This window comes from Balaenoptera physalus (genome assembly GCF_965194825.1).
Source record: "Balaenoptera physalus genome assembly, chromosome: 13".
NCBI classification, from domain to species: Eukaryota; Metazoa; Chordata; class Mammalia; order Artiodactyla; family Balaenopteridae; genus Balaenoptera; species Balaenoptera physalus.
The window spans coordinates 20469377-20494391 of NC_138892.1; the positions used below are offsets into that span (position 1 = coordinate 20469377).

Sequence of the window (25015 nt, forward strand, 5' to 3'; positions counted from 1 at the left end):
GATGTCTATTTTTGATTGGGTTGTTTGTTTTTTTAATCTTGAGCTGCATGAGCTGTTTATATATTTTGGAGATTAATCCCTTGTCGGTCACTTCATTTGCTTATAAATTGAAGGTTTGTGGCAACCCTGCATCAGGCAAGTCTACTGGTGTCATTTTTTCCAACAGTATTTGCTCACTTCATGTTTCTGTGTCACATTTTGGTGATTATTGCAATATTTCAAACTTTTTCATTATTATTGTATTTGTTATGGTGATCAGTGATCACTGATCTTTGATGTTACTATTACAAAAAGATTACAACTCACTGAAGGCCTCAGATAACAGTTAGAATTTTTTAGCAGTGAAGTATCTTTAATTAAGGTATGTATATTATTTTTTAGACACAACACTATTGCATACTTAATAGACTATAGTATAGTGTAAGCATAACTTTTGTTTGCACTAGGAGACCAAAAAATTCTTGGGACTCGTTTTAGTATGATACTTGCTTTAATTGTGGTGGTCTGGAACCAAATCCACAGTATCTTCAAGGTATGCATAAATATGAAAAAAATGAAATAAAAAAATTGGAAAACACACACAATATACATATATATGTATACATATATATGTATGTATATAGATTATATATATAATATATATATACACACATAGATTTTTTTCCATCCTTATTAGGCAAGATAATGACAAGGCTGGAATCATAAGAATATGACTAAATGAAACTGATCTTTTAGACATAAACACTCTTTTTTTTTTTTTAGTTATTTCTGAGATATACATTTTAAAGGAATAACTAGAATTATGACTTATAACATTATACCAGAACATATAAGATTTTTGGAATTTTCATGTAATGTTTGAAACATTTATATTAACATATTTCCATACAAATAACCCAAAGAAAGTTTAGTATTAGTTGTTTTTTTTGTTTGTTTGTTTTTATACTGCAGGTTCTAATTAGTCATCAATTTTATACACATCAGTGTATACATGTCAATCCCAATCGCCCAATTCAGTACACCACCATCCCCACCCCACCACGGTTTTGCCCCCTTGGTGTCCATACGTTTGTTCTCTACATCTGTGTCTCAACTTCGGACCTGCAAACTGGTTCATCTGTACCATTTTTCTAGGTTCCACATACATGCGTTAATATACAATATTTGTTTTTCTCTTTCTGACTTACTTCACTCTGTATGACAGTCTCTAGATCCATCCACGTCTCAACAAATGACTCAATTTCGTTCCTTTTTCTGGCTGAGTAATATTCCATTGTATATATGTACCACCTCTTCTTTATCCATTTGTCTGTCGATGGGCATTTAGGTTGCTTCCATGACCTGGCTATTGTAAATAGTGCTGCAATGAACATTGGGGTGCATGTGTCTTTTTGAATTATGGTTTTCTCTGGGTATATGCCCAGGAGTGGGACTGCTGGATCATGTGGTAATTCTATTTGTAGTTTTTTAAGGAACCTCCATACTGTTCTCCATAGTGGCTGTACCAATTTACATTCCCACCAACAGTGCAAGAGGGTTCCCTTTTCTCCACACCCTCTCCAGCATTTGTTGTTTGTAGATTTTCTGATGATGCCCATTCTAACTGGTGTGAGGTGATACCTCATTGTAGTTTTGATTTGCATTTCTCTAATAATTAGTGATGTTGAGCAGCTTTTCATGTGCTTCTTGGCCATCTGTATGTCTTCTTTGGAGAAATGTCTATTTAGGTCTTCTGCCCATTTTTGGATTGGGTTGTTCTTTTCTTTAATATTGAGCTGCATGAGCTGTTTATATATTTTGGAGATTAATCCTTTGTCTGTTGATTCCTTTGCGAATATTTTCTCCCATTCTGAGGGTTGTCTTTACGTCTTGTTAATGGTTTCCTTTGCTGTGCAAAAGCTTTTAAGTTTCATTAGGTCCCATTTGTTTATTTTTGTTTTATTTCCATTACCCTAGGAGGTGGATCAAAAAAGATCTTGCTGTGATTTATGTCAAAGAGTGTTCTTCCTCTGTTTTCCTCTAAGAGTTTTATAGTGTCCGGTCTTACATTTAGGTTGCGAATCCATTTTGAATTTATTTTTGTGTATGGTGTTAGGGAGTGTTCTAATTTCATTCTTTTACATGTAGCTGTCCAGTTTTCCCAGCACCACTTATTGAAGAGGCTCTCTTTTCTCCATTATACATCTTTGCCTCCTTTATCATAGATTAGTTGACCATAGGTGCGTGGGTTTATCTCTGGGCTTTCTATCTTGTTCCATTGATCTATGTTTCTGTTTTTGTGCCAGTACCATATTGTATTGATTACTGTAGCTTCGTAGTATAGTCTGAAGTCAGGGAGTCTGATTCCTCCAACTCCGTTTTTTTCCCTCAAGACTGCTTTGGCTATTCGGGGTCTTTTGTGTCTCCATACAAATTTTGAGATGATTTGTTCTAGTTCCATAAAAAATGTCATTGGTAATTTGATAGAGATTGCATTGAATCTGTAGATTGCTTTGGGTAGTATAGCATTTTCACAATATTGATTCTTCCAATCCAAGAACATGGTATATCTCTCCATCTGTTGGTATCATCTTTAATTTCTTTCATCAGTGTCTTATAGTTTTCTGCATACAGGTCTCTTGTTTCCCTAGGTAGGTTTATACCTAGGTATTTTATTCTTTTTGTTGCAATGGTAAATGGAAGTGTTTCCAAAATTTCTCTTTCAGATTTTTCATCATTAGTGTATAGGAATGCAAAAGATTTCTGTGCATTAATTTTGTATCCTGCAACTTTACCAAAGTCATTGATTAGCTCTAGTAGTTTTCTGGTGGCATTTTTAGGATTCTCTATGTATAGTATCATGCCATCTGCAAACAGTGACAGTTTTACTTCTTTTTTCCAATTTGGATTTCTTTTATTTCTTTTTCTTCTCTGATTGCCATGGTTAGGACTTCCAAAACTATGTTGAATAATAGTGGTGAGAATGGACATCCTTGTCTTGTTCCTGCTCTTAGAGGAAATGCTTTCAGTTTTTCACCATTGAGAATGATGTTTGCTGTGGGTTTGTCATATATGGCCTTTATTATGTTGAGGTAGGTTCCCTCTGTGCCCACTTTCTGGAGAGTTTTTATCATGACTGGGTGTTGAATTTTGTCAAAAGCTTTTTCTGCATCTATTGAGATGATCATATGGTTCTTATTCTTCAATTTGTTAATATGGTGCATCACATTGATTGATTTGCGTATATTGAAGAATCCTTGCATCCCTGGGATAAATCCCACTTGATCGTGGTGTATGATCCTTTTAATGTGTTGTTGGATTCTGTTTGCTAGTATTTTGTTGAGGATTTTTGCATCTATATTCATCAGTGATATTGGCCTGTAATTTTCTTTTTTTGTAATATCTTTGTCTGGTTTTGGTATGAGGGTGATGATGGCCTCATAGAATGAGTTTGGGAGTGTTCCTTCCTCTGCAATTTTTTGGAAGAGTTTGAGAAGGATGGGTGTTAGCTCTTCTCTAAATGTTTGATAGAATTCACCTATGAAGCCATCTGGTCCTAGACTTTTGTTTGTTGGAAGATTTTTAATCACAGTCTCAATTTCATTACTTGTGATTCGTCTGTTCTTATTTTCTATTTCTTCCTGGTTCAGTCTTGGAAGGTTATACCTAAGAATTTGTCCATTTCTTCCAGGTTGTCCATTTTATTGGCGTAGAGTTCCTTGTAGTAGTCTCTTAGGATGCTTTGTATTTCTGCAGTGTCTGTTGTAACTTCTCCTTTTACATTTCTAATTATATTGATTTGAGTCCTCTCCCTCTTTTTCTTGATGAGTCTGGCTAATGGTTTCTCAATTCTGTTTATCTTCTCAAAGAACCAGCTTTTAGTTTTATTGATGTTTGCAATTGTTTTCTTTGTTTCTATTTCATTTATTTCTGCTCTGATCTTTATGATTTCTTTCCTTCTGCTAACTTTGGGTTTTATTTGTTCTTCTTTCTCTAGTTCCTTTAGGTGTAAAGTTAGGTTGTTTACTTGGGATTTTTCGTGTTTCTTGAGGTAGGCTTGTATAGCTATAAACTTCCCTCATAGAACTGCTTCAACTGCATCCCACAGGTTTTGGATCATCGTGTTTTCATTGACATTTCTCTCTAGGTATTTTTTGATTTCCTCTTTGATTTCTTCAGTGATCTCTTGGTTATTTAGTAATGTATTGTTTAGCCTCCATATGTTTGTGTTTTTTACATTTTTTTCCCTGTAATTCATTTCTAATCTCATAGGATTGTGGTCAGAAAAGATACTTGATATGATTTCAATTTTCTTAAACTTACTGAGGCTTGATGTGTGACACAAGATGTGATCTATCCTGAAGAATGTTCCGTGCATACTTGAGAAGAAAGTCTAATCTGCTGTTTTTGGATGGAATGTCCTATAAATATCAATTAAATCTATCTGGTCTATTGTGTCATTTAAAGCTTCTGTTTCCTTATTTATTTTCACTTTGGATGATCTGTCCACTGGTGTAAGTGAGGTGTTAAAGTCCCCCACTATTATTGTGTTACTTTCAATTTCCTCTTTTACAGCTGTTAGCAGTTGCCTTATGTATTGAGGTGCTCCTATGTTGGGTGCATATATATTTATAAGTGTTATATCTTCTTGGATTGATCCCTTGATCATTATGTAGTGTCCTTCCTTGTCTCTTGTAACATTCTTTATTTTAAAGTCTATTTTATCTGATATGAGTCTTGCTACTCCAGCTTTCTTTTGATTTCCATTTGCCTGGAATATCTTTTTTCCATCCCCTCACTTTCAGTCTGTATGTGTCCCTAGGTCTGAAGTGGGTCTCTTGTAGACAGCATATATATGGGTCTTGTTTTTGTATCCATTCAGCAAGCCTGTGTCTTTTGGTTGGAGCATTTAATCCATTGACGTTTAAGGTAATTATCAATATGTATGTTCCTATGACCATTTTCTTAATTGTTTTGGGTTTGTTTTTGTAGGTCCTTTTCTTCTCTTGTGTTTCCCACTTAGAGAAGTTCCTTTAGCATTTGTTGTAGAGCTGGTTTGGTGGTGCTGAATTCTCTTAGCCTTTGCTTGTCTGTAAAGTTTTTGATTTCTCCATCGAATCTGAATGAGATGCTTGCCGGGTAGAGTCATGTTGGTTGTAGGTTCTTCCCTTTCATCACTTTAAGTATATCATGCCACTCCCTTCTGGCTTGTAGAGTTTCTGCTGAGAAATCAGCTGCTAACCTTATGGGAGTTCCCTTGTATGTTATTTGTCGTTTTTCCCTCGCTGCTTTCAATAATTTTTCTTTGTCTTTAATTTTTGCCACTTTGATTACTATGTGTCTCGGCGTGTTTCTCCTTGGGTTTATCCTGTATGGGACTCGCTGCGCTTCCTGGACTTGGGTGGCTATTTCCTTTCCCATGTTAGGGAAGTTTTCGACTATAATCTCTTCAAATATTTTCTTGGGTCCTTTCTCTCTCTCTTCTTCTTCTGGGACCCCTATAATGCAAATGTTGTTGCATTTAATGTTGTCCCAGAGGTCTCTTAGGCTGTCTTCATTCCTTTTCATTCTTTTTTCTTTATTCTGTTCTGCAGCAGTGAATTCCACCATTCTGTCTTCCAGGTCAATTATCCGTTCTTCTGCCCCAGTTATTCTGCTATTGATTCCTTGTAGTGTAGTTTTCATTTCAGTTATTGTATTGTTCATCTCTGTTTGTTTGTTCTTTAATTCTTCTAGGTCTTTGTTAAACATTTCTTGCATCTTCTCGATCTTTGCCTCCATTGTTTTTCCGAGGTCCTGGATCATCTTCACTATCATTATTCTGAATTCTTTTTCTGGAAGGTTGCCTATCTCCACTTCATTTAGTTTTTTTTCTGGGGTTTTATCTTGTTCCTTCATCTGGTACATAGCCCTCTGCCTTTTCATTTTGTCTATCTTACTGTGAATGTGGTTTTTGTTCCACAGGCTGCAGGATTATAGTTCTTCTTGCTTCTGCTCTCTGCCCTCTGGTGTATGAGGCTATCAAGAGGCTTGATGGGAGGGACTGGTGGTAGGTAGAGCTGACTGTTGCTCTGCTGGGCAGAGCTCAGTAAAACTTTAATCCACTTGACTGCTGATGGGTGGGGCTGGGTTTCCTCCCTGTTGTTTGTTTGGCCTGAGGCAACCCAACACTGGAGTCTACCTGGGCTCTTTGGTGAGGCTAATGACAGACTCCGGGAGGGCTCATGCCAAGGAGTACTTCCCAGAACTTCGGCTGTCAGTGTCCTTGTCCCCCTGGTGAGCCACAGCCACCTCCCCCGCCTCTGCAGGAGACCCTCCAACACTAGCAGGTAGGTCTGGTTCAGTCTCCCCTGGGGTCACTGCTCCTTCCCCTGGGTTCCAATGCACTCACTACTTTGTGTGTGCCCTCCAAGAGTGGAGTCTCTGTTTCCACCAGTCCTGTTGAAGTCCTGCAATCAATTCCCACTAGCCTTCAAAGTCTGATTCTCTAGGAATTCCTCCTCCTGTTGCCAGACCCCCAGGTTGGGAAGCCTGACGTGGGGCTCAGAACCTTCACTCCAGTGGGTGGACTTCTGCGGTATAAATGTTCTCCAGTCTGTGAGTCACCCACCCAGCAGTTATGGGATTTGATTTTACTGTTATTGCGCCCCTCCTACTGTCTCATTGTGGCTTCTCCTTTGCCTTTGGATGTGGGGTATCTTTTTTGGTGAGTTCCAGTGTCTTCCTGTCGATGATTGTCCAGCAGCTAGTTGTGATTCTGGTGTTCTTGCAAGAGGGAGTGAGAGCACGTCCTTCTACTCTGCCATCTTTTTTTTTTTTTTTTTTTTTAAAGGTTGACTATTTTTATTTTTATTTATTTATTTATTTATTCATTCATTTATGGCTGTGTTGGGTCTTCGTTTCTGTGCGAGGGCTTTCTCTAGTTGCGGCAAGTGGGGGCCACTCTTCATCGCAGTGCGCGGGCCTCTCACTGTAGCGGCCTCTCTTGTTGCGGAGCAGAGGCTCCAGACGCGCAGGCTCAGTAATTGTGGCTCACGGGCCTAGTTGCTCTGCGGCATGTGGGATCTTCCCAGACCAGGGCTCGAACCCGTGTCCCCTGCATTGGCAGGCGGATTCTCAACCACTGCGCCACCAGGGAAGCCCTCTGCCATCTTTTTGAGTTTATTTTTTCAACACTCCTGTTTGTATTGTCTCATTAGACTCAAAGGATTAGCCCAGTGGCCATCCTAGCATTTCGGTGTCTTGCAGAAACACAAGGGGAGCAAACAGTTTGATTCACATGCAGTGTGCTTCTACATTCTAGACCTGAAAGATGTAATTTTCAGACTGTAGTCAGCTGTGTGTTCATTTGCATAATATTTGCTAAGTGTCAAAGACTAGTTCTGATTACAATATGTTCCTTATAAAAATTCATTTAGTTAAAATTCCTGGACCCCCTGGTCATTCTCTGGCTTACCACCTTGTTTATTTCCTTCATGGCACTTGTGATGGCTTTTGTGATGATCTGTTTTTTTAAATTTCTTCTTGTTTGCTCCTCCCATTAAGACTGTAAATTCTGAGTGATCACATATTTTACTCAGCGTTCAGCACAGTTTCTAAAACAGGAGGTGTGTAATCGATACGTTTCAAATGAATATATCCAAAGTTGAGCCATCTGTCTGACCAGCTTTCTCTGAGATACTACATTTCATGATCCAGCATGTCTGCAGATTTATAATCATCTTATGGAATGAGGTGTGTTGAAATGGCAGCAAACACTGGTTCTGGGCTTTAAGATGTACCAGGTACTGTTCAAAGTACTTCACAGGTGGTATTATCCCCATTTTACAGATGAGGAAACTGATTTGAACCTACCCTGGCTCCAGGGTCCAGTCACTCAACTACTACGTGTATGGGTTACTGAAATGAAAGCTGCCACTCACTTTTTCAGGTTATAAAAAGCAGGATTTAGTACATAATACAATAGAATATTTTTCAGCCATAAAAAGGAATGAAGTACTGATTCATGCCACAACTTGGATAGACCGTGAAAACATTATGCTAAGTGAAAGAAGCCAGACATAAAAGGTCATATATTATTGTGTGATTCCATTTATATTAAATATCCAGAATAGGGAAATTCTTAGAGATAGAGCAGATTAGTGGTTGCCAGGGGTTGGAGGGAGAATGAGGGATAACTCTCAATGGGATACAAGGTTTCTTTTTGGGGTGATGAACATATTTGGGAACTTGGTTGCACAACATTGAGCGTAGTAATAGCTACTGATTATTCACTTTGAAATGGTTAATTTTATGTTATGTGAATTTCATCTTTATTTGAAAAAAAACCCAGGATTTAATGCTTGGCACTCACCAACTTTCACTGTTCCACCTTGAGGCTTTTCCACGAACAGGGTGGACAGCTGATTGTTGGCATTCTGCTTATCCTGCTCCTCCCCTGCTGGTGATTCGCCAACAGACCATTCTAATGAGCAGAAAGGAGGAAAAGGATCATTTCAGGGCCAGGTTCTTCCTGGGCAGACTTACCTGGGTTTGTTGTTCTTGTCAACGCTGAAGCTTCTCTTTGCCTAATTAACCTGGATAAATATAACATCTTTCTTTCTATCCACCTCCCTGACAGCCATCAGTAGAGAGTGACAGATTCCCATTCTTACAGGGATATCTCTTCCACGATGGGATCAAGGAACATTTTCTAATTCCTAGAAACAGCAAAACTTTTCAGGAAGGTTGTTACTCTTTCCTGGCAGCCAAGTTTCCTTTGTTTCCCAATCCTGCCTCTCCCCTGATAAATAATGGTGGGCAGGCTATGAGAGCAGTACTCTCATTGTTTTTCCAGATGACCGGCTATAAGGCCATGTCTATACAACATCTGAGTTGGAAAAGACTAAAGGGATGGATCAGTTTGCAGCTCAAGTGGGAAAGGTCAAACAAGCCTGGCCTTGAATTTCTAGATGCCTCGCTGTTGTATGACTAGATAATTCTATCAGGGTTGTATAGATGTGGCCATAGTTTGACAAGTAACAGATCATGACCTGCAGGCACAGATTTCAAGAATTCTAGGAGCGTCTTGAAAGGGAAGGAAAAAACTAGAAAAACAGAAAGAAAAATAAACTCTTTGAGGCTTTCCCATGAAGACAGACAAGCTAGAAATGAAGTTTATTTTGCATTTTCTAGTTTGCACTCCAGGTGCTTAGAAGGTATTAATCAGCAGTCAACTCCAATGAAGAGGGTAGGAGAGAGAATGGTAGAAAGTTCCCCTGTCTCTGAGAACTGAATGAAGAGAAGTTCCGTTTTAGCCACTTAATAACTGGAAAAAAAATGCGTGGGTTGCCAACTCTCAACCTGTTAATGTTCCTTGAAAAGGAGGAAATGTAGATTTAGTTATTTTAGTTCTCATGTATCAATCATGCTCAGTATTTCTATTCATAGGCCATCATTTTCACAATGAAGTTAGGCAATGTAGTCACGTGATTACACAATTTTTAAAAATACCCAAATTGATGTTAAAATTTTATGTTGTGTGTAATTGTAATATTCATAAGTAATAGCAAATAGTGGCCATTAATGTTTGGAACAAGAGGACAAGGATTTTTTTTGTTTTGTTCATTTCTATATCTGCGTCTGCAAAAATGTCTGGCCCATACGACTCCCATAGCAGGATCATAGTAGGCCCTCAAAAAAATTTGTTGAATGAATAAATGAACGAATAAATAAATAACAATCCAGAATTGTGGCCCCATGCAGAATTTGGAGGTGTTCTTTCAACTGTATGTAAATTTCCATAAAAATATGAATTATTATCTAATGTCGATACATCCCAGGAATGGCGATTTTAAAAGTCTCTTCATCTCTGTGTATTTGCCAAATGTTAAAAATGATAGTGATAATGAAACAAATGAACCTGTGGTATACGTGGCTAGATTCCTGAATTTATGTGTGTGTGTGTGTGTGCATCATGAAAAATTAATTGTTTCTCAATGCATTAGTTTTCTAGTCAGAGGAATGTAATAAGAGATTGCTATAAAAGCTACAAACTGAATAAAACCAAGATTAGAATCAAATACAGCTTCAAGAAATGAGATCATTAGTGATTACTATATTAGGATGGCGTCGGGACACCTTGCTTCTGGCATGTGCTCACCTGAATCTTTTCTTTCCAGGGCCCGACTACCCGAACCTGAAAGGAAAGCGTGATTTGGATGATACAAGGGGGAGGGGGAGAAAATGGAGTGCTGACTTCAGCCTTCTCGGATCCCCCAAATCCTGTCTCTTTTCATGATGGGGAGACAAAAAGCTAGAAGTTGGCTTGGATGGAAAATCAGTAGGGCTTTAATTTTGAAAACGTCTATAAAATGTATGTGTTTTATTTAAAAAACAATAATAAAATTTTAAAAAATCCAAATATCTAAAGAACAGGGGAAAAGAGTATATAGCTGGAAATGAAAGACATTTTTGCCCCTAAAATTTATACCCGAGAGTTACTACTTTTATTTATTTCACAAAGTACCTAGGGGCAGGACAGGAATAAAGACACAAAGAGAGCCTCTTTTTAAGAAGTTTCTCATGTTAAAAAAAAAAATTGCCATTGGGGCTTCCCTGGTGGCGCAGTGGTTGAGAATCCGCCTGCCAATGCAGGGCACATGGGTTCGAGCCCTGGTCTTGGAAGATCCCACATGCTGCGGAGCAACTGGGCCCGTGAGCCACAATTGCTGAGCCTGCGCGTCTGGAGCCTCTGCTCCGCAACAAGAGAGGCCGCGATAGTGAGAAGCCCGCGCACCGCGATGAAGAGGGGCCCCCACTTGCCGCAACTAGAGAAAGCCCTTGCACAGAAACGAATACCCAACACAGACATAAATAAATAAATAAATAAATTAAATTTTAAAAAAAATTGCCATTAAGCCAACATTTTCCCTCTTTGGCACTGGCAAGATCTGAGTCCCCTGCTCTGAGCGTTGTTTCATCAAGGTGCTCTGTCGGTTCATTATCTTTACTGTCAATTAGTAATAAATTACAAAGTGGGGAAAGGGGTTGGAATCATCCTAACCTGGAGGCAGGGCACTAGGCGGGGAGGCTTCCTCTTCATCTGAAATAAGAAAGAGGAATAAAAAGTTAAGGAGAAAAGAACTTCATCCCGAGTATCCTGAGAAAAGAGAAATCTGCAAAAGAAGAAGAGAAACTACACAAAACACTCAACTGATTACTAAGCCTTAGAAGACTTTCCACCTGAAAGATTAAACTTCAGTGTTTAAGGCCAAAGAGAAAAATAAACAAATAAAAGGGTGAGAGAGTTGGGTAATCCCAATGAAAGTAGCTTTAAAAATGGTACTCTATGCAAACGTTTTATATAATTGTAAGCTAGGAAAAAAATTAATGCTAAAAATCTAACCTTGATAACATCAACAATGGAGGTGGTTTTCGAGTTCTTATTTTGTAGCCAAAGTCACTGACAGCATAATTCATATACCACATTCATTTGGACACAGACATAAAAGCATATGTTTTTATGTAATTTGAAAACTCAATACCCCCAGAAAACCTTATAATTAATTCCCCTTCTATATTTAGGTAACAAAAGTCAACATTAACTAGTATAAATCAATTTGTCATACTTACTAAGTTCACCAATAATTATTATAGGGACTTTATCTGCTTTTTCCCAAGATGATATTGGTGTTGGCCGATATAATTTGAAAAACATTTACCAATTTGTAAAATATTTACAAATATTTTATATATGTGTAAAATATTTACCCATTTGTAAAATTCAAAATATGCCTTGTAGCGTTTGTGCAAAGACACTGAATATTCCCTTTTCTAACATGTCTAAATTTCATAGTGTCTTACATTTTAGATGCTTAAATAGGTATTTGGTGTTATCTGAACCTCTGCTCCTTCCCTCCCAAAGCATGAAGACTAGTGTTAGTGTAAATAATAATAATCTTTGTATTTAAAATATTAGAATAATTATGGGTTTCAAAATATGAACTTAAATGACTATATAAAATAGGATACAGAAAACAAATGCACATGACTGTTAATTAAAAAGTGCTTTAAAAATTTCTGACAAGAAGAGGTAAAAGAGCACAGGTATAACCTATTAGTATATTTACAACATATATTATTTACTAGTCTGAAATTTCTTAAACTGTCAACCAGAGATATGTTTTGTTACTTTTTAACAAAATAACTAATGTAATATATAGAAAACCTTAATGTCATATCTTCAGAACCCAAGAGGTGATTCACTGGATACTGTGGGATTCGGGATTCTTCAGAGGAAGCTTTCTGTGGTCAAAGAAGCTTGGAAAACGCTAGGCTAAATAAAGTTAAATGCTTGTGTTTTACTGTATTGTTTGTGTGCTTTTACCGAAGGATATCTCAAAGCCATCAGTGTGCTCATGTGTGTTGGCACTGGGGATGGAGATAAGAAATGACACACTATTAGCATTTCCCAAACTTACTTCACATTTGAATCCTTTTCTCTTGGAATATCCATTAACTTTCCACAAAATCTTGCATTTGGGGAAGCATAGGTATTTCTGAGCTCTTAGGGGAATTCTGTATTTCAGAAGACTGCTAAATAATTAAAATTTTACATAACCAAAAATAAAATACCTTGCAATTTTTCTATTTTATTTGCCATACATTTAACTCAGTATGTAGTATTTTATTCTTGACACCTATTTGAAGGCTTTTATTTACTAAAATATGTAAAGAATCTTGATCTAAAGTCCTGTAAAAATTCTTGAAAATGAAGTTTTAAAACTCAACCACATCCTAGAAAGGAGCTTCTTTTGTTTTATATAAACTAGAAACTAGAACCATTTTTAGTCAGATGAACACTTCATTTTATACAGGTTTGGCGGTTGTTTGTTTGCTTTGTGCACAGTGCCTAATAAACCCTTGAGTTAATTGTTTAGAATGCAAAATGATTGGGAAAAGAGTGTTCACACACGTTCATAAAACTGAAATAAAAAGAGAAGCCATATTTTATGCAAAAATTTGATGGGTGAGTAGTTTCAAAGTCCACTAAATGTTAAGACTATGTGGGGGACATACACAACTATTTCAGACTATTAAGACAACACATATGAAAGCAGTGCTTCAAAGTATCATAAAAGATACTCTAGATGATCCAACATTATTTCCAAACAGTAATTACTTCTCAGTGGGCAATATTTGAGTCATTGTACAGGCATTTTCAAATTTACTGAAGTGCTAGAAAAATACACTTGACGAGGGCCAACATTTATTGTTTCCCTTCTTTTAAATGTAGTTTTGGGAAGTTTCCTGGTGGCCTAGTGGTTAGGATTCTGGGCTTTCACTGCAGTGGCCTGGGTTCAATCCCTGGTCTGGGAACTGAGATCCTGCAAGCCGCACAGTACGCCCAAAATAAATAAATAAATAAATGCAAATTTTAAAAATAAATAGAAATAAAACAAAATGTTGATATTTAGATAAATAAATAAATAAATAAAAGTAGTTTTGGTCCTGGCATCCCCTTAGATTGGGAAATATAGCTAAGATGTTGGGATTCTGACCCAAAATACTTGAAAAGTTGCCTGGTTGAATTTGGTTGAGTTGGTTAAGAATGAAAGGTTTAATTGTTCTTATTTACCATAGAAAAACAGGTTCTACTGCTAGGAGGGAAACTGAATATCCAAATCTTCTGGGTTATGCCTGATCCAACATCACATATATGAAAGGCATGGCATCATACAAAGAACATTTTCCAACAAAAAATAAAATATATGTCATATTTTCTTGTTTTCTATTTAAAAGTGACTACAGTGATGATGAAAACTTAAACATCTATTTTTGGCTCTTTAGAATACGGCCTACATGACACCACGGACCGAAAGCGACAGACCTATCTTCCCTAGCTATGTAGAAAGGAAATTTACCAAAATGTGTCTTTAAGTCATGCGAAAATCGCATTTATAAAACCATAAAAATGATTCTTTCAACACAGAAGTTCCCAATGAAGAACACCTGGAAAGTAGGGAAAGAACTTGGTCTCATATTACAAGCCTGGAATTTTTTGGGGGGTCCACAGAAGGAAATCTGGAATGTGAGGGAGAGAACGCCAGAGACAGTGGAACGCATACATTCCTATAATTCTCCAAGCTCTCTTGGGCATAAAATAACTTCTACCTATGGTTGACTTAAATTGCCTTTTAAATCAATTTTTAAAGTATATGTACTTGGGACAGTTGTTGAGATTTTAGAATAAAAGCATATAAAATTAAAATGTACTGTAAACAAACCTCAGTTAAATACTGATACAATACCTTGTTTGATGTAGACAAATGTATGAATTCCTCAAGCAGAGTAATCAGTTGTAGTAAATATTGGCATATGTTACCAAAATAATAACAGCAACAAACACAACCACATATGGAAGGCAATAACAAAAACAGCTAACATTAATTCATCATGTTGTAAGACATTTGATTAATTTATCATATTTTCTGAATGAGAAGACACGTCTCCATGCTTTGGTGCTTCTGAAATCAGGATTCATCTTATCATAAATACGTTTATTTAATGAGTTTTTTTCTCCCCCAAATCTATTAAATCAATGTTGTATTTTATAATCGTTGTGTTTTAAAATCGTGAAGTACAGTGATATTAATTTTTAACAAAGTTCATTACAAAGAAATCATGTAGTTGGAATACACAGGTAAAGCAGAGACATTTTAGTAGATGGTTGATTGTCTGATACCTAAAGGTAAAATGGCACAAAAATATTTTAGCATGCTAGTAAGAAGCACCAAGATAAAGATATTGCAGATGTAAAGGGACCTAAATGAAGAAAAAACTTAATCATTCTTTTAATTTAAAAAAATCATAGCATGTAGGAGAAATTCGCTGGAACTTCTGCTGATTCACTTCCTCATCTGACAACCACATTCATGCCAAAAGAATCTTCATCTCAAATTATGAGGTCGTTAATACACACAGGGTTCATTCATGATAGTTTGTGGTAATGTTAGTGATGATGCCTGGGAAAAGAAAGTAAGTTTTTACTTCCATTGCAACAATTACCAAGGGCAGTAATTTTTCTGGAAGGAAAGTGAAAGTGAGTTAGGATGGTCAGGGGAAACATGCACAAAGGAGTGACATTTGACTTGAATGGTTCCGTAAATTTCTTTTTTCTTTCTTTCTTCTTCTTCTTCTTTTTTTTTTTAATACATTAATTTTCTTTCAAAAAAAAAAAAACAATTAGATAGACTGAGGGTTGGGGGAGGGTAGAGGACAGGGATTCTAGTGTAAGCTGGAGAGCAGGTCTGTTGCACCTGTCAATCTTGTTTATGCTCATGCAAGAATTCTTTCTCAACCAGGGCTATACATAATAGCAATGATTACTGTGTCTACTTTTCACTTGGGTATTTTCTTTGAAATTTCCCTGTCCTTGATGAAAGTAAGTAATGGTTGAAGGGGATTGTATATTTAAAAATAACTTCCACCACCTATCTTCTTTATTTAGGGATGTCCCTTTCTATCCTAAATTGATTTGCTTTCTAGGCATGTAGAGCAAATACATACGTGACAGTTTATGTACCTGGGCACATGACTGCATGTGGCCATGACCTTGTTTAACTTCTGCAAATGTCAGGAAAAAAATGCTACTAATTTCAGGATGCCTTTCTTGGTCATCTGGCCTTGCTCTTTCATCATATTGTGTTCTGTGTAAGGAAAAGGGTTTTTGTTGATTGGTAGACTGGTTGGTTGGTTGACTGGTTGGTCGGTGGTTGGTTGGTTGATTTTAACTTACAGAAAGGCATTTTCACATTTAAGCATACAAATATAATATGACTTTTCAGATTAAGGGTCAGGCACAGGCTTTGTTTAAACATTTGACAGTTTGCCTTCTGGGATTACATCATCTGCTCTGTTGGTTAAGCCTTACAGCCTGGTCCAAGCACCTTTCCAAATTTGGAAACAGAGGCGTATGCCATCAGCCTTGTAAAGAAGAATGTTATAATAACTTCAGCCAGGATGTCCAAACCTCCTTGAACCCATCTCATGGAAGGAGTTCTAGGAGTTTGCACTGTTTGCATTCCATATGCAAATAACCTTCAGACTGTGGCCCATGTGGCCAGGATTCATGTTACTATTCACGGAGCCACTGAAGGTCAAGGACAAAGTAAGTATACTAACACTATGTGTTCATTTATGAGAGCTGTAAATTCAAGTTAGCTGAAGAAAAGTGGTCCAATGTACTGAAAGAAAAAAAGTATTTTACTAATATATAGAAGACAAAAATATCATATGAATTAGTTAATGAAATATGACATAGTAAGAACAAAGAGATACTTAACATGCTTTTGAGTGGTGTCCAGAAAAAAAGAGAAAGGTCTTATTTTAGTCAAGAAATAATGGGTTATTCCAGAATCTAAACTGTGTTATTCAGTGCACAAATAAAAAATAAATTTTTAAAATGATGATACAAACATACAAAGCAAAATTGTCAGGTCTACCTCTGTGAAAACTTTCTTCTGTAGAAGACTAATGCTCCTTTACTTAAGACAAATGGTCAGTAATGACAATGACTTCCTCCATGGGGAGACAAAGGAATTAGTATTTCATGGATCCATGAAAAAGTATATGATAAGGGTTATTCATTTTCTAAAACTGGACTACCTCCATATAAAGTGAAAATAGAAAAACAGGACAGAAACAAATGTTTCCAATTCAATAAGGAATAACGTGATGTTTGCTTAAGATATTGTCCCTCTATATAAATCATTATATAAATCTCCATGAACACAAATGTTACAAAATGAGATGCTAGTTTTCAAAATTACTAGTGAAACCTGGAACAGTTTACACAGTAACATGAAAATATTAAATTTTTAAAAATCTGGGTAATTAAGATAATTTTCCAAATTGGTGTAATCCCAAGAAGACCAGACACCTCTTTTCCTTCACATGCACATGGGAACTTTGAAAGTACAAATAAATTTGCTGGCATCTCAACAACTGCTTGTGATATTTTTAGCATTGTTGTTTTTCTTTTAAAAATGTAATGAAAACTGATCAAAGCACCATTCGTCATTATGCTGACTGGGTTATGCAGATAAGATGCAAAGGAAGAACTCTGAAACACACTGATGAGAGATAATGCAGAGGAATTCTATGGGGCTTCCATGGCAATCATTACTGAGCTCTTTCTGCTTCTAACTTTGTTGAATTCAGACTCACTTTCCCTCCCTCCAACTCACCTTTTGCTGGTGAAGTTCTGGCCTCCTTCTTTTTATTTGGTTCTGTGTGGAAAGTACAAACACATTTTAAAAAGTATCTTAAAGAAAGCATTTTATTGTGTGATGAGCAACAGGGTGGAGGTGGGGAGAGAAGAAATTAATAACAGAACAGAGCACAAATGATGCTATATGCTCCTTTATTATGCTATACGTGAATCACAAATTGGGGAATTATAATGTAGAGTCACGTTAAACTTAATAAAAGTAGTTAATAAATCTGATCATTTTGGGGAAAAGTATACATGGAAACACGTAACAGATTTTGTTAAAATAGCTTAGCTATTCTGGGAACATATTATAACATGCTGGTGTGGAAACAGTATAAAATATAGATCACTTCATTTTAGATCCCAACAAGGCACAACTTTTTTTTTTTTTTAAACTCATTCTTTTTTTTTCATTTAGTTTTTTATTTTTGGCTGTGTTGGGTCTTCATTGCTGCATGCGGGCTTTTCTCTAGTTGCAGTGAGCGGGGGCTACTCTTCATTGCGGTGCGCAGGCTTCTCATTGTGGTGGCTTCTCTTGTTGCGGAGCACGGGCTCTAGCCACGTGGGCTTCAGTAGTTGTGGCACGTGGGCTCAGTAGTTGTGGCTCATGGGCCCTAGAGCGCAGGCTCAGTAGTTGTGGTGCACGGGCTTAGTTGCTCCGTGGCATGTGGGATCTTCCTGGACCAGGGCTTGAACCCGTGTCCCCTGCATTGGCAGGCGGACCCCCAACCACTGCGCCACCAGGGAAGCCCAAGGGACAACTTCTTATGGAAATTTGAGGTCCAATAGTTTGGACGTCTAGATAATATTAAAGAGCCAGGGTATAAAATCTGCAATTGTACAGTAGTTTCAAAGAAAATATTTGGGTGTACATAGTAATCTTCTTGGTTGAGTTGAGTGGCAATAAATGTAATACAAGAGTAATAACATCACATTTTGTCAGTTGAGACCCTCTGGTTTGAATCTCTCTGTTTAGAATCATATTAATTTAGATACCTGCAAATAGTGTCTGACTTGTGATGTATATAAGAAAAGAATTATTTCAACCATGAATTCTCTCTTTTTAAAATTGATGAATAGACATCTGAATCTCAGTTAACTAATAAGGACAAATTCTATGGGGCCTCCATGGTAATCATTACTGAGCTGTTTCTGCTTCTAATTTTGTTGAATTCGGCCTCACTCTCCATCCCTCCAACTCACCTTTTGCTATTGAAGTTCTGGCCTCCCTCTCTTTATTTGGTGTGTAGAAAGTACAAACACATTTTTTTAAATTAATTAATTTATTTATTTTTATTTTTGGCTGTGTTGGGTCTTCATTTCTGTGCGAGGGCTTTCTCTAGTTGCGGCAAGCGGGGGCCACTCTTCATCGCGGTGCGCGGTCCTCTCACTATCGCGGCCTCTCTTGTTGCGGAGCACAGGCTCCAGACGCGCAGGCTCAGTAGTTGTGGCTCACGGGCCTAGTTGCTCCGCGGCATGTGGGATCTTCCCAGACCAGGGCTTGAACCCGTGTCCCCTGCATTAGCAGGCAGATTCTCAACTGCTGCGCCACCAGGGAAGCCCCAAACACATTTTTAAAAGTATCTTAAAGAAAGCTTTTTATTGTGTGAGGAGCAACAGGGTGGAGGTGGAGAGAGAAGAAATTAATGACAACAGAACAGAGCATAAATGATACTGCATACTCATTTATTATGCTATATATGAATTATGAATTTGGGAATGATAATACAGAGTTACATTAAACTTCTAATAAAATCAGTTAATAAATCTGATCATGTTGGAAAAAAAGTATACATAGAAACATGCAATACAGATTTTGTTAAAATAGCTGAGCTATGCTGGGACCATGTTATATTGTAATATGCTGGTATGGAATGAGTGTAAAATGAGGGTCACTTCATTTTAGACCCCAACGAGGGACAGACTTTTTAAAGAAGTTTGATCCATCTAATGGTTCCAATAGTTTGGATTTCTAGATAATATAGTAAAGAGCCAGCATATAAAATCTGCAATTGTACGGTAGTTTGAAAGAAAATATTTGATTCACATATTAATCTTCTTGATGAATTTAAGTGGCAATAAATGCAATACAAGAGCAGGAACATCAGATTATATCAGTTGAGACCCTCTGGTTTGCATCTCTCTCTATTTAGAATCATATTATAGTTTAGATACCTGCAAATGGTGTCTGACTCGTGGTATATATAAGAAAAGAATTGTTTCAACCATAAATGCCTCCTTTTTTTTTTTTGATCAATGAATTGACATCTGAATCTTTTTTTTTTAAGTTTTTTTATATATAAATTTATTTATTTTATTTTTGGCTGCGTTGGGTCTTCACTGCCGCACATGGACTTTTCTCTAGTTGCAATGAGCGAGGGCTACTTTTCTTTGGGTGCGCGGGCTTCTCATTGCGGTGGCTTCTCTTGTTGCAGTGCGTGGGCTCTAGCCGCACGGGCTTCAGTAGTTGCGGCACGCGGGCTTCAGTAGTTGTGGCTCACCAGCTCTAGAATGCAGGCTCAGCAGTTGTGGCGCACGGGCTTAGTTGCTCCGCGGCATGTGGGATCTTCTTGGACCGGGGCTCGAACCCGTGTCCCCTGCATTGGCAGGCGGATTCTTAACCACTGCACCACCAGGGAAACCCTGACATCTGAATCTTAATTAACTAATATGGATCATTTTAGTAGACTTTGGAAGAAGACTTGTTTTAGGAACAGGAGGTCAGTATTGTATAATGAATATGAAACGCGGCGTCACAAGGGAAACTTTATAGTGGCCCAGTGACAGCTGCTGATCTGAAGAGCAGAAGGGAAAGGTTATGTCAGTAATGGCCCGCAGGTTCTCAGTGTCCTCAGTGCTGGCAAAAAATAAATCTGTATGTGCAAGGAGAAAACACACCAAAGAAGAAGTTCCTAAGAAGAATGTCACACATCTTACATGGGTTTGAAAGAAAACTAAACTTGAACTTGTCCCTGTTTGAACGAACATGGCACTGACCCTGTTTCATTTATTTTAACACACAGCACTACTCTTCTTTACTATGTAAGGATTTTGAGTGTGTGAATCTAGTATTCTTAGCTGGACGGAGGGGATTCCTCTGAGCAGTTAGATTTCTCAAACTGCCCTCCCGGAAATAACCTCTAAAGCAGAAGAGCGTCATATCCTCTTATACATTTCCACGCAAAAATACCAGCAACTGAGGCCTTATTCAATTCCTGCTTTCACCCAGGCTGGACTGGGCTATGGTGACCTCCTAGCCCTTGGCTTCACACCACATTGTCAATTCAACTAACCTGCATTAAGTCACATACTGCCTTGTGAGGTTCTTACAGTAGTGTCTGATGTTTCAATATTGTGTTTGTATTTAACTTAATTGTTCTCTGGGCTGTATTTCATTTCCTACTTGGCTGTAAGCAAACTGAATACAGGGAAATATTTCCTACTTAGAATTCCTCGACTACATCTGGTAGAGTACGTTTGCATCTAGCTATCAATAAGTATTTGATAGGTAGCTCTGTAACCTTCTGAAGGGTTAGGGTAGAGGTGTACACATGGTAAATATCCTGTGAATAATACTTGAATGGATGCCAGTTTCTCATCTTGTTTAGGAGGAAGAGTGATGAGAGAGGGCACTTTGGTGCCCTCATGGGAAAATGCATGTAATTTTGGTTGCCCCCACCCGGGGGGCTGAGCAGACAAATGGTTCTGGAGATTCCACTTCAGCTTGCCATTCTTTTTTTAAATTTTTGGCTGCATTGGGTCTTCTTTGCTGCGTGCAGGCTTTCTCTAGTTGCGGCGAGCAGGGGCTGCTCTTCGTTGCGGTGTGTGGGCTTCTCATTGCGGTGGCTTCTCTTGTTGCAGAGCACGGGCTCTAGGCACGTGGGCTTCAGTAGTTGCATCACGCGGGCTCAGTAGTTGCGGCACATGGACCCTAGAGCACGCAGGCTTCAGTAGTTGTGCCACGCGGGCTCAGTAGTTGTGGTGCGCAGGCTCAGTAGTTGTGGCGCACGGGGATTAGTTGTTCCGTGGCATGTGGGATCTTCCCGGACCAGGGCTCATACCCGTGTCCCCTGCATTGGCAGGCAGATTCTTAACCACTGCACTACCAGGGAAGTCCTGGGCTTGCAATTCTTCTAATCCTGTTCTCTTCCTTAGGTGTTGGTGGATATAAAAGCAGGCTTTACCTGTTGTGTTGCTGGGCACTACCTCTACCTGCCAAGGAGTTCACTGAAACTCTTTATTGCTTGCTTTTTTGTTGCCCCCTGCTGGACAACAGGGTACAAGGACTGGAGAAGTTGTCGCTGATGTTGAGCCTTGGAGGCCACCAAACCTTCCTGGAAACTCCCCTAGGAGTTTCTGGAGGTGCTTGATGGTGACATAGTTCAAGTAAGGAAAGGGCCGCTCATCTTCCAGGTCTGAGGTAGGATCACCCCACTCTCACAAGAAAGATGTGGGCTTTGTTTGCCTTTAGTTATGTGTGAAAAATCACTGTGAATCCTTCGGCCCCTTGGAGACTCAGTCTCCACAATGCTAAAGCATGGGCGTAACAACCACTTTGGCATAACTTCAAAGGTTTTATAAGTATATGACGTGCCATCCAAGTCAGATTAACATAAGAAAGTTATATAAACACAAGGTATGGTTATTATTACAAACCTATAAGAACTGTGGTCATCCAACTTCTCCATGGGAGTTGGGTTAAAGTTCACAGCCTCAATGGAGGCCAACTCATGCTGGGATGGATGTTCTGTATTTGCGGCCCAAACATATAAGGCCATTTTTTTACTCACCTTCCCGGGGTGGAGCTGGTGCTGGGGCCAGCACTTCATTTTCTGGAAATGAAAAGAGTAATGGAAGTGTTAGTCTCATTTATCCTGAGAAAAGATATTTTCCACAGCCCCAGGCTCTGCTCAACTCCAGGCAGCCATCTTCTCTGGCCTGACGAGAAGAAAAGCATCAACTCAAGACACACTGTCTTTTGGTGTATGGTGTGAGGTGAGGATCTAAATGTGGTTTGAAGATATGTAGACTTCCAGGAGGGGCAGCGTTTAGTGACGGACAGAGCGCAGGTAAAATGGGCACCCAGACGTCCTTCCACTTAGTTATCCCCTCAGGCAGCAGGCGGGGCATTTAATGGCGTTGAGCCTGTTTCCCTTCTCTGGAAAAATGGACACAACACCTATCTCATATGCATAGGGTTGCTGTGGGGACGAAATGAGACACCGTGAGTACCCAGCACATCCCTTAGAGCCTAAGGTGCTCTGTAAATGAGACCCCACTTTCTCCAGAGTGCAAGGACACTGCAGCATCTCTGACACCATCCTGCCCTTGTGAGACATACTTTCTGAATGATGATGCGACCAAAATCCTCTGGCTTTGCAGCGTTTCCTTTTATTACAAGGCAAATCACTGTTCAGAACCACTATTCTGTTCTGGGAAACAGAATCAACCCCCCTCCGTCACAGTCATTTCTGGAAGTTTGTATGCCTGGAGCAGATTTTCACCTACACTTATTCAAAGGTTTCCGAGCTCTGGTTTTGAGGTTTTTATCCTAGGCTTTGGATATCCAGGATTATAGAGCAGTCTGGTGGTAAAGTCTGTGAAAGAAACTTCTTTTAAAGAATATACTATGTCCAAGTAGCTAAAGGCATATCCTATGACCAACGGGCATAGAATTTCCCCTGCTGAATCCCCATGGATGCCCAGAACAGGGAATTAGTGATGGGCATGTGAGCCAGCTGCTACTACTCCAGGGCAGGAAGAGGCAGTTGTTGAAGGTGACCTTTTTAAAAATGATTTTCTGTTTGATAAATAAATATCAAAGAAAAGTTTTTGTAGTATAGACACACTGTGGGATCCCAGGAGCTTTATCTTTGTCCAGATCTAGGATTTTCCACATTTTTTCCACAAGTGGCTCTTTCCAAGGAAAGAGGACAATACCTCACAACAAGTAGTTTGGCCTGAGAGTCATCACTGGGCAGGCCAAGTGCCCCGTTTTAGTCTAGGCAGGCTGGGAGGAGACAGAAGAAGAAGTAGCCTGCCCTGCAATAGCAATCAGGAGAGGAGTGATGCAGGGCTGCCAGGAAACAGCAATGTCTTCTTTCATCACTAATTTTTTGTGCTGAGGACAAATTCCAATTTATTGTTTAAAAATACATGATTACTGTATTTTCATTCAGATGATCCTAAACAAGTATATTATGATTTACTAATGAGGGGTGGGGGGGAAATCTAACCAAAGGAGAAAAGACATATCACCTTACAGACAGGCAGAAGATAATGTGGTCAATGTGATGTGGTTTGAAGATACGGTGATAGCACAAGTGTCCCGTAGATGGCACACCAGAAACACTTTCGTTTCTTTGCCACGTCATGAAAGGATCTTTCCTGCCAGTGTCAACCAGGAGACGAAACCCTCTGTCAAAGCATTTTATTTTCAGAGATTTGAGTGCAACAATGGAAATCTAATATTGACCTCTTGGCTTTGGGTGAGCTGGGGCTACACACAGGTATCAGAATATCGAGAGCGAGGAGACTATTTCTTTGACACTCTATCTTTTGGGCTTGGCCATTGTCATCCAATGCCCATGGACATCTTCCTGGCTCCCTTTAAGACAAGTTTCTCTGCCTTCCAGTCTCTTTTCCCACAGCTGCAGGTTTACTTATGCTACCACTGTGTTTCATCCTGTTATTCTACCCAAGAGGGTCCCTGTTACCTACTAGGTTAGGTCCACACTCTCCAGGTTAAGGGTCAAAGCCATTGTTGGCAGGCACCTCCTGCCTCTCCCTCTTCTTAGTGACCCCGGTGGCCCCTGTTCTAGAGTTGGTTTCTCTTTTCACCTTCTGACCTTCCTGCCACTGAGAAGAGTGGTGATCTTCTCCCCAACAGACCTTCTGTTTTCCCTCTACATGTGATTGTGTCAGACAGATCTAGGTTCAAATCCTGACACTACGCCTTACAAGTTGTGTAATTGGGAACAATTCCTTAATCTCTGTCAATCTTTGTGTTCTCATCTGTGAAATAAGGATAATAAGATAAATGACCTCTTTGGGTGCTAATCCTATGTAAAATGCATAGCACAGTTCCTGGCGTGTAGATAGAGCTCTATAATTTACAGCAATAACTATTACCATTATTATTCTTTGGCAATCTTGGTCTGTCTTTTTGACATTTCTCTTAAGACTCTCAGAGCTGATTATTCAGTTCTGTTCCCCTCCTTTATTCTGGAGGCATTCTGGACCACCTCATGATACACTATTTATTTCCTAATTATTTTAAAAGTATTTTCCAGTTGTCTCCATATATTTGTGTTTCTTGTCCCTCCCAACTAAACAAAAACACAGATCTTTCATTCCTTTCCTGTCTCCCTGGTACCTCCTCTAATTGCTGAAACCATATTAAATGCAAAATGAATTGATAAAAAAGAATTAAGAAGGGTTTCTTTGGTGTCTGTGTGTGAGCTATCAAATTGGCTATTCTTTCTCAGCATCTTTGGAAACGAAGGCTCATTTTGTAAGGGAAGCTGAGGTTGCTTAAAATCCTGTTTTGGAAAAAAGGCCAAGGGTGAATTCTAATCAAATAAATAAAAGGGAAACTTTCTGGACACTGAAACTGTAAAAGTGCCCTGAATGTGAATTCTTCATTTCCATGGTGTCTATAGCCCCAGTGTTCTATGTAACAAATCAGACCAAAATGAGAATTTAAAGGGCTTAGTTCCACTTCCAACAAATCCACAGAACACCCATCATTAACAGCCAGCTGTATCAGATAGTTAGAACTAC

The 25015-nt window shown here is 38.7% G+C and overlaps 1 protein-coding gene across 12 annotated transcripts in view; it reads right to left on the reverse strand.

Moving 5' to 3' along the window:
• MYBPC1 (myosin binding protein C1) overlaps window positions 1-25015 on the reverse strand; it is a gene marked incomplete at its 3' end in the record, with an annotated part of 95717 nt that overhangs the window by 55775 nt on the left and 14927 nt on the right. For 6 of the 12 annotated variants that reach the window (XM_082419328.1, XM_082419321.1, XM_082419330.1 and 3 more), the window contains exons 2-6: window positions 22024-22065; window positions 17208-17249; window positions 11024-11062; window positions 10121-10156; window positions 8333-8443 (exon numbers count right to left, since the gene is read on the reverse strand). In XM_082419328.1, the coding sequence (XP_082275454.1) occupies window positions 8333-8443; window positions 10121-10156; window positions 11024-11062; window positions 17208-17249; window positions 22024-22065 (270 nt within the window). The remainder of the gene's footprint in view (window positions 1-8332; window positions 8444-10120; window positions 10157-11023; window positions 11063-17207; window positions 17250-22023; window positions 22066-25015) is intronic. The other 6 variants (XM_082419323.1, XM_082419329.1, XM_082419324.1 and 3 more) reach the window with 2 other exon arrangements.